This window comes from Neolamprologus brichardi, chromosome 11, assembly GCF_056152115.1.
Source record: "Neolamprologus brichardi isolate AB-2024 chromosome 11, ASM5615211v1, whole genome shotgun sequence".
Lineage (NCBI taxonomy): Eukaryota > Metazoa > Chordata > Actinopteri > Cichliformes > Cichlidae > Neolamprologus > Neolamprologus brichardi.
This window is the reverse complement of record NC_142114.1, coordinates 22,508,315-22,517,811: the sequence shown is the minus strand read 5'-3', so window position 1 is coordinate 22,517,811 and position 9,497 is coordinate 22,508,315. Positions and strand designations below refer to the sequence as shown.

Genomic DNA, 9,497 nt, shown 5'->3' with positions numbered 1-9,497 from the left:
GTTGAGGTGGTTCGGGCATCTGACAAGGATGCCTCCTGGGCGAGGTTTTCCGGGCATGTCCCACTAGGAGGAGGCCCCGAGGCAGACCCAGGACACGCTGGAGAGATTATATCTCTCGGCTGGCCTGGGAACACCTTGTTGTTCCCCTGGACAAGCTGGAGGAGGTGACTGGGGAGAGGGAGGTCTGGGCTTCTCTGCTTGGGCTGCTGCCCCCGAGACCCGGCCCCGGATTAGCCGAAGAAAATGGATGGATGGATAACTCCATAAAACCTTTTTTTTTTTTTTTTTGACCAGACTGTAAAAAGATTATGCTATGAAGTTTGTCACTTTAACATGGGAGTCTTTAAAGGTTTCATTGCTTTTGGTGCAGTATGGCGGAGCGGCTGTTCGCAATGTGGTTCTAAAGGTTGCTGATGGCTCTAATCTGAGTAATTTTTAAAAGTCGATGTGGTTTTTACTATATGTGGCTCAACAGTGGAACACTACATTTCATTTGCCACCAGTTGAGAGTCCTGGATTTGACTACCTTTAAAATGTGCTTTTTTCACAGCAGTCTTTGGACATAATTGCAGGAAGAAGCATGGGTGTCCATGATAACCACTGCCTTTCACTTAGATGTGCATGTGGCAGGGATCTGGTCCAGGTCCTGGGCATGTTAGTTAGTAATTGGGACAATACATCTTTCTTGTTGTGAACAGTTGGCAGGTTGAACTAACACAAAAAATGTCTATATTCTCAACAAAACGTGCAGGGTATAGGGTTATATTGTCTTGTCAGTGTGGAACAGAGATACAGGTTTAAATATATTTTTGAATTTTCTCTTGCAAGGATAGAGTTACTATGGGTTACGTGTCCCATGTGTACTCAAATCCACACAATCAACACACTGGTAAGTATTTAGAAGATATAGAGGGCACCTTGGGGGAGAAAGATCAATGATGGATGAAAGCTATATCCAAGCCCTTAGTGAGATTGCGTTGGGCAGGGCTACATTCTGCTGTTCTTAAAAGAGAAGCTGCTATTTTATATAGATAGATAGATAGATAGAGATATATGTAGACTGCTGTTTGCACAGGCACAATAACACATGCACTGAGTATTCACTTGACTGAGAGTATGTGCTAAATTTGATTTGGTTTTGTTTTCAGGCTTGTCAGCTGCCATTTAAACATGCATAGACAACCAGGCAGGCAGGCAGGCGTCTGTGTGTCCCTGTTTCTGTTTGAAGTGGATGATCTCTGATCCCACGTACCTCTCTGATTGGGACATGCGTAGTCTCTCTCCGTCTGTCTGTTTTCCTTCTTCAACCCGAAAGCGTTCTGAATTGAGTCAGGCAAAGCTGAAATAATACTGAATTGGAAAGGAAAATTAAATGACATAAAGACATGTTTCTTTAATAAATGTTATAGGAAGCATGTACCAGGGAGTTCAACCTTCACCTCTAAGACCAGATAAATCACTTAGAATTAATTGATGTATTAATTGGAAGAAGAAAGTCTCTCCGCTTTGAGCAATGGATTGTTATTGCCGAAATTGTATTTAATGGATTTGAATCAGTGATTTAGGTCTGGTCAGTACTCAGTGAATGTCTGCTACACATTTGCCTGCAGGAAGGGAGAGAAAAAGCCACTTCTATAAAATCCTTTATGTGATTTGGATAAGTCCTTTTTTAATTTTTCTTTTGTTTTTTTTGGTGTGTGTGTGTGTGTGTGTGTGTGTATGTGTGTGTGCACATCTACCAAAGGACATGGTTGAGTGATTTTCATTGAACTCATGCTGGCCAACACATTCTCCTGGAAACCCACAGTTTCATGGCCTGCAGGCTTGTCTTACCTTTGTGCTTTTTTAGCTACAGGAGCACACTGTCAGGAGCATGTATTGTCCACTGCCCGAGCTTGTTACACATTCCCCCTCTCTCTGAGGTTATTTGTTGAAAAAGCCTGACAGAAAGAGTCTTATTCCACCTGACATACAATGTGCCTCACACCACACTTACCTCTTTCTTGGTTGTACATTAATAATGACATAGCACCTGTCACACTCATAAGAGAAGTATCAGCACAAAGGTTTCTATTCTGCTGCTGTCATAAATGGAGCATAGGTTTTTTTGTTTGTTTGTTCGTTTCGCCTTTTTGTGCATCCAGAGTGTCATATTTGACGGTATTTCCAGCACTGATCAAACTGACGCATCAAACTGGTGCACATGTTGAAAGACGCGTGTCTCTGTCTTAAAGCTGTGGGTCATGTAGTTTGGATTGCACCAAACGTATTGTTTGAAGTACCATCGCTGGGGATAAACACTGAATATCTCCCTGTCTGGCATCGCCATTTTTATCATGGATCTGGTGTTTCTGAGAAACCAAAAATCTCAGTTCAGGAAAAATAAATGTATATGTAGAGCTCACTGAGTGGATTATACCCTGTGCAAAAGCCAGTTTAACCAAACAAAGATTTAACATCTTTTTAAGCTATAAAATATCATGTATAGATGCTACATTTAAATGAAACACGGTTGACTGGAAAATTATGAGTAAAGCCTTTCACTTTGGCAGACAACCCCAGGTGTGCTTTTACACTGTCATGGCAAAAGATGCTTTCCATTATGAGGAAAATGGGGGAAAGGAGTCATCTTCCCACTCTGAAATATCACCATGGTATAGTTGCTCATGAGATACTAGATGCTGAAAAGCCAATTCATACTTTCTTTTCAAGCAGACTGCAATTATTGTGTTCTTTAGACTTCTATCCAAGACTAAAAGAAATCTCACCTCGGTGGTAAGCTGGTTTCCCCCCATGTGTTGTATCTGAAGGTACCCCTGAGAGACAAAATCTGTTTGACAAATTAAAACATTTCATAGCTTTAAACTACATTTTTTTCTTTGTAATGTTTAGCTTTTTTAGCCCTCTTTTTTGGGGAACATTATGATTTTATAATAGATTTTGAAAATAGATGAAAGGAGACCAGACAGTAGAGTTGCACAGTGACATTCAGCAAGGGTGCACTGAGCGTACAGTTTATAATTTACATTTTTTCATTCATTGTTTAGTTGAAGTTGCTATGGTAGTATGAATAAGTGCTCTCTTGCCCGTTATTTTTATCTATTACGACTGGTCGTACTTACTGAAATTTCGGAAGTTCCAGTAGCATATTGTAACCTGCCTCTCACTCCACACTGACAGGGGAAGTCCCTGCATTGACCAGCAACCCATTAACCTGTACTCCATACTCCTCCCCCCTGAGTGATGTCCCAACACTGGTTCACTCGTGACCCAGTTTCGAGAGAAGACGTATTTAGGGAAATAGTTGACTGCGTCGAGGGGCACTGTTTTTGTGTGATGGCTTTGGCAGCTGGCAGATATAATGTATGGATTGTCTTACAGCAGCCTATAAAGCATGTAGGAGCAAGGGGGAGGAGGGGTGACAAATGGATGGGGACAGCAGTAGGGTATGATGATGAAACAGAGACAGACGGGGGCAATGTCCTCGACCGAGGGCAAAGAAACTGGTAGAGTGGCGCCTGCTGAGGTGAATCTGTCCGCCATGCTGGTGCCGGCATTTGTTTGGCAAGTAGATTCCTACTGATAGCCACAGGGACTGCTAACAGACTTGCGCGCTCAGGAAAACAGGACAAAATGTGCACTTGGAAAACCCTGCTATGAATTCTTAAAAAAAACAACTTCAACGTCAGACCTTTAATTTTTCTTTTTTTCTTTGACACTCTGAGGAAACTGGATATATTATTTTTGTCTTTGTACTGTTAACAAGCGTCAGATCTCACATCTCACGAGTCATGCTTAGTGAAGCACATCAAATAAAATGACATGTTCATTATTTGAAGACATAACGTGGACTAGATAATGGATTAGAGCCTCTTCTCCTCACACGTGAGCACACAAGGCAAAAATCAAATGCATAGTAAGTAATGAAAATGTGATGATCTTGTAAAAATGATAAAACTATGGATGTGTTCCAACAAATGCGGAGCCATTCGTGGCTGTATTTGTTGACACTGATGTTGTGGTCACCCAAAGCAAGCACGCGGGCCAGCGGGGTTATCAGTAAACGAGACAGACTGACGCAGAGGTCCTGTGACATGTTGTTCCTTAATTGAGTCAGGACGGGCGATTGGAAAGACTTTGAAGGTATAATGAGAATTCAAATGGCCTCTGATTTTTATCAGCCTCCACGGCGCGATCATTTATCAGTTTGTTCCTTTATTTAGCAGTTTTCTTATTTCATTTCCACCATTATTGATTTTTGTGTTTATTCACAGCCTGATGTTCCTGTGGAATAGTTTTCTTCCACTGGCTGGTTAATTAATCTGTAGGTGTTTCTCATGGCTTCAGTGGCAAATGAAGGAATGAGAAATGCGGTTTTCCAACAAAACTGTGCGCAGTCGGCTGTTGTTATTATTATGCCATTAAATAAACATGGTTTTAATTGTGCACAGTTCGAAATTTATTCAGAAACTATGAGATTGCCAGGAAATGAGAAATGTTTTGAGGAAACAAAAGCAGCTGTTATTTTGTATGTTGGTTCTTAATTATCTGCTCTAAGAATGATGCATGAAAGAATAAAAACTACGACATAGAACAGATGCAGATTAAAACACCAGAAACAATGCAATCCTTTGTTGTCAACACATAATCAACCTCACTACATTATTTTATATTCATCTTTAACTCTTGCGTATTGAAACACCTTGACTCTCAAATGGAGCTTTTTAATCCTGGCTACTACTCTCCAGCTCTCAAAGGGATTTAATTTGGTTCAACTGCAGGTTCCTGTGTATTATGCAAAAACTGAACGTGTTGAAAATGAGGGGCTAATTATTCCATTTGAGAGGTTGTAATTACATCCTTTAGACTGAGCAATGGATATTCCAAAGTGGCTCCTTCTCCTTAGTGAAGGATTTCCTGGGTCGAAACAAGTGCGACTCAGTCAGCCACGCAATAGATTGACCTATGCTGTCGAGGCCTTTTGCTGGAGAAAGTACTGTGCTCTTACCAGGGTTCCTCCAGAACAAAAGTCCAATTTACATAATACATATTGCTCTCAGAGATTGTAAAAATAATGGTCTCCAGCAGCGTGTTCATGTGTGGAATTATGTTCTCGCAGTGGAAAGTTATTCCCTTAAAAAGTCTGTAGATGATTTCATATCTTTCTCCGACACTGGGACCCCACAATCAAAAATAGATCAGTGAATTTCCCCTAGTATTGCAGAACTACAGTAAGGAGAAATGAAGAGGTCAAAAACTTCCCCATTGGAATTGGGTAACTGTTGCCAGGAAAGGGCTGGGCCTCCAGCAGCGATGAGGCAATACTGAGCCCAACTGTGTATAAAAACCAACACAGTCAGCATACCATCAAACAGGAGAAGGACACGAGCTGACAAGGGTCAGTGAAATATCTAAAGAAATCCACTTGCCCAGGCAATCACCATCCATCACTGGACCTGAAGAATAAATTGAAGGTATTGTGGTGTTCTTCGCTGCACCGGCACCCATGAGAGGGAAGACCTATCAACTCTAATCTTCAAAGGGTACAACAACTTAACCATTTAAACCCTGACCAAAATGAAGGCATTCAGCATTGCAGTTGCAGTGACACTCGTGCTCGCCTTTATTTGCATTCTGGAGAGCTCTGCCATCCCATTTGCTGGGGTAAGGATTCGTCTTAAACTCACTTCATTTGCTTATTAGATATAAATGTTTTGCCAGGACGCTGAGATGCGCCTCCTCAATGTGCATAATTCATTAACAGGTGCAAGAGCTGGCGGAGGCAGGGAGCAATGACACTCCAGTTGTGGCACATCAAGAGATGTCAGCGGAGTCATCAATGGTATGTTCAATCGACTGAATGAATTAAACCAATTACCAAGAGCAAATTAAAATTTAAGTGGATGCATTTTCCCTGCAGAGTACCTTGGTATATAGAGCGGATGGAGTTGAACACCTTGCTCACGTCTTTTGTCTTTTACACAGATGCCAAATCACATCAGGCAAAAGCGTCAGAGCCATCTTTCCCTGTGCCGCTGGTGCTGCAATTGCTGCCGAAGCAACAAGGGCTGCGGCTTCTGCTGCAAGTTCTGAGGATTCCCGCAACGGCCACAAAATATTAATTTATTATGCTTATTGTCTGACTCTTTCTTAAAGACTTTCTCCGTAGCATTTACTGTGCTATACACATTTTACATAATTTTGAGGAGATAAATGAAGAGCTTCTCTACTGTATTTATTTTATACATTTCAACCATTTTGTGAATTTCTTTTAAAGAGAAAGTCAGATGTGGACATTTCTTTCATTGGAAAAAAGTTGATATTTGGCACTGAATAAAGAATACATATTAAAAGCAGCTGCAAAAATGTTTTCTGTCATTTTTATGGAAATGTTCATCTACAACATTTAGCAAGAGATTCGGTCTCAGGTTTGGGTTATTATTAATCAATATCCTATCCCAATTTTACCTTTTGAGATTCTACTTTGTTACATTAAATCATTATATCACTAGAAACAGCTGGCATGTTGCATATGCAATGTTTAATACTCACTACACACAACTCATACACAATTAACATCAAAATTTGTTCTGCTCTCCATCGCTGACAAATCGTTTACACACTAGTAACTGAACTGACAGTTTATGGTCACATTTATTGTTAATTACTATACATGGTGTTCTATTAGGACTCTTAAAATAATACACAATGAGTTTTTCTTGTTGAGACAAATTACATATTAAAAAAAAACGCTCTTGCATGTTACCTGAGGTTTATCTGGGGAACAATAAGCAGAAGGTGAGAGCAGAAGCAATATAAACATGAATTAGCCTCCTCAGCTGGGGCTATATTACAGATCATTATCATAATTTCTTATCTGCTGAAATGCATATTGTGATCAGCTCAAATTGATTAGCTTTTAAAATGATCTCTAGAGTAAAGGGAAATAATGGAAAGCAAATAAACAAAATCAGTGCTTATGTGGAAGAAGAGTCTCCTTCTCTGTCTTATAAAGCATGTTAGGTAAGGATGTAAGGGTGTGCTGGGATCTTCAGGTTACCGTCGTGCTTAGCTAGTAGTATTAGAGTTACTGCTGGTAAGAAAAAAGTTTGTGAAGTCGACTCAAACTCAAACATGTGGCTTTCACTAGTTGACCTCGATGAGGATGGTGAAAAAATGGTAACAAAATGTATTGTTTACTAATAATAATACATCAGGTTATGGGGAGTAATGAGGAGTGATGGGGGGTGTTTATGGTTTATAATAAAAGTTTAACTGATCAGGTTTCAGGTAGAATGATAAATTATTGTATAATTAGAACTATATTGTGTATTTTTGTGTAAATTATTATATAAACAAAATTTGCACAGAAAGAGCAGTTCTGTCATCCTTTTATGGATTTCTTTTCTATCACTTAGTATCGTGCATATTATGTATGCTATGTTATTATCACACCAGACCATAGAATAGGTGAGCTAAATATAAAAGCTCGTACTACTAAATTATTTTGGGGAAATGCAGTGCAACGCCACAGCAGGAATAAACTCACAGCAACAGCATCACAAATGCTGCCAGAATAAACAAGCTCATAATTTGTGATAAGCTGTGACCAGCTAGGGGAGCTTGCTAACATAGCAAAGTCAGTTCAGGCTTCTACGCATATGTTTAATGATTTCCCCAGAGCAGACAACAGACACAGGCGGAGGTGCATGCATAAAAGCAGCACACACAAATAAATTCACTGGAATTAGTCAATTTGAACAAAGAATTTGTTTTATAGCGATAAATGTAAAATGGTGGGAAAGCATTGTAAAAGCACTCTCCTGCACATTGTGCATATTTTTGCATCACCACAACTGTCATGCACACTCTAGAGGAAAATTCCAACTGACACCCTTCAACATTTATTATAATCTAACAGCAGCGACTTTAAGTGTGGCTGTTACGCCTTTCATTGGTGCATGCATGAGGAATCAAAACATATTCCTTGTGTTTTGGGCAGATTAGCAGATGAACATACACAGGAGCAGGAATAAATAGGAGCTGAAATGTTCCAGTAGGCAACAAAAATTGAACAAAAAAACAAAGATCTTAAATGTAGAAAAAGAATATATATATATATATATATATATATATATATATATTACTAGACCCTTTTCTTTGAGAAAAGCTCTACCTCGAAAGAATCAAAATCTTTTTTGAATCATTTTTACATACAGCAGTGTCTTTTCAAAATAAATTGAGTAAACAACATGCTTTTAAACTGCACTTTCATTTAAGTGCCTGGGAAAATGAAAGAAAGAAAAGAAATTGCCTACTCAATGGCCAAGAAATCATATTAATGGCGCTATACACTATACATCCAAGCTTTTAAAGCAGAATTTCGCCTTCTTCATAAATCTGAGCTGCTATGTTTATTTCCAGTTAATTTGTGGAATGATCATTACAAATATTCATTATTTAAGTTATTATAGGTCCCAATACAGTATGGTGTATCCACCAAAGCAAATGTTTTACCTCTTGTGCATTTAAGACCATGCAACTTTTAAACTAACTTTCTAATTCTAATTAGAAATTAATTCCTTCAGCCATAAGCTGAATAAAAATGTGCATACACCCCTGTTGAAAGGTGTACCTGAGGGAAATGCACTGAAATGCCAAATTAAGAAAATTCTGATGTCAGGAAGTAGCAAAGGTAATGAAGCACAGCTTTCAATAGTTAGCAGAATGATTAATAGCAGCTATGAGACAATTCGGTCTGAATATCAATACACATTTTAGTGGTATCATGTATACTTATCTGGTTCTGATTCCTCAACACTGCTTCATCTTTTAACTTTAGCTGCCTGAACATACAGCATTATATTGGACTGGATTAATAAAAGACTTCTCTGGGAAGTAGTGTGAACAACAAAAAATTGTAACAAAGCATGGTGCAAAACAAAAAGAAAACAAAATAAAAAAGTCTAGCGCTAAGTATCAGCTGTTGTCATTTTCTTTTTAGAAAAGGCAATCAAATTGAACTTTCATTCACATTGTTTCCATAAATGTCTAAAATTCATAGATTACTTAATATTGGGTGGTTCTGTCCTTTTCACATGCAGAGCTCTGTGTTTCTTCAACACCATGCACGCAAGAGTAAGAAAACAAAACAAAGCAACATATAATGGAAACCGAGCATTTAGAACAGTCTGATACTTGGGCTTGCACAGAGGTTACTTGTGCACATACTGACCATGTTTAATATGAGCATCTATTACTGTACCAGTATTTGACAGAAAATAAGGAAAATCCAAATAGGTCAGCTCTGAGAACAATTTTGAACCAAAAACAGAATTATTCTAGAAATCAAGTGGCCTGCATTTGCTTACTGCTTACACATCTTAGGCTACCTCTGAGTAGAAGATTTTCAGAGAACCGAATGAACCTGAGTGAAGTGTTGAATCCAAGCACGACTTCATGCAATAAACTCAGACCTACTTAATAAAGCCAGGCTT

The 9,497-nt window shown here is 39.0% G+C and overlaps 1 protein-coding gene across 1 annotated transcript; it reads left to right on the top strand.

Moving 5' to 3' along the window:
- Window positions 1-5,354: 5,354 nt before the first annotated feature.
- On the top strand, window positions 5,355-6,353 carry hamp (hepcidin antimicrobial peptide). Its single transcript, XM_006791719.3, has 3 exons — window positions 5,355-5,664; window positions 5,765-5,842; window positions 5,986-6,353. Exons 1-3 carry the CDS (start codon window positions 5,578-5,580, stop codon window positions 6,091-6,093), a joined length of 273 nt encoding a protein of 90 aa, XP_006791782.2. The 5' UTR covers window positions 5,355-5,577; the 3' UTR covers window positions 6,094-6,353.
- The last annotated feature ends 3,144 nt before the right edge of the window (window positions 6,354-9,497 follow it).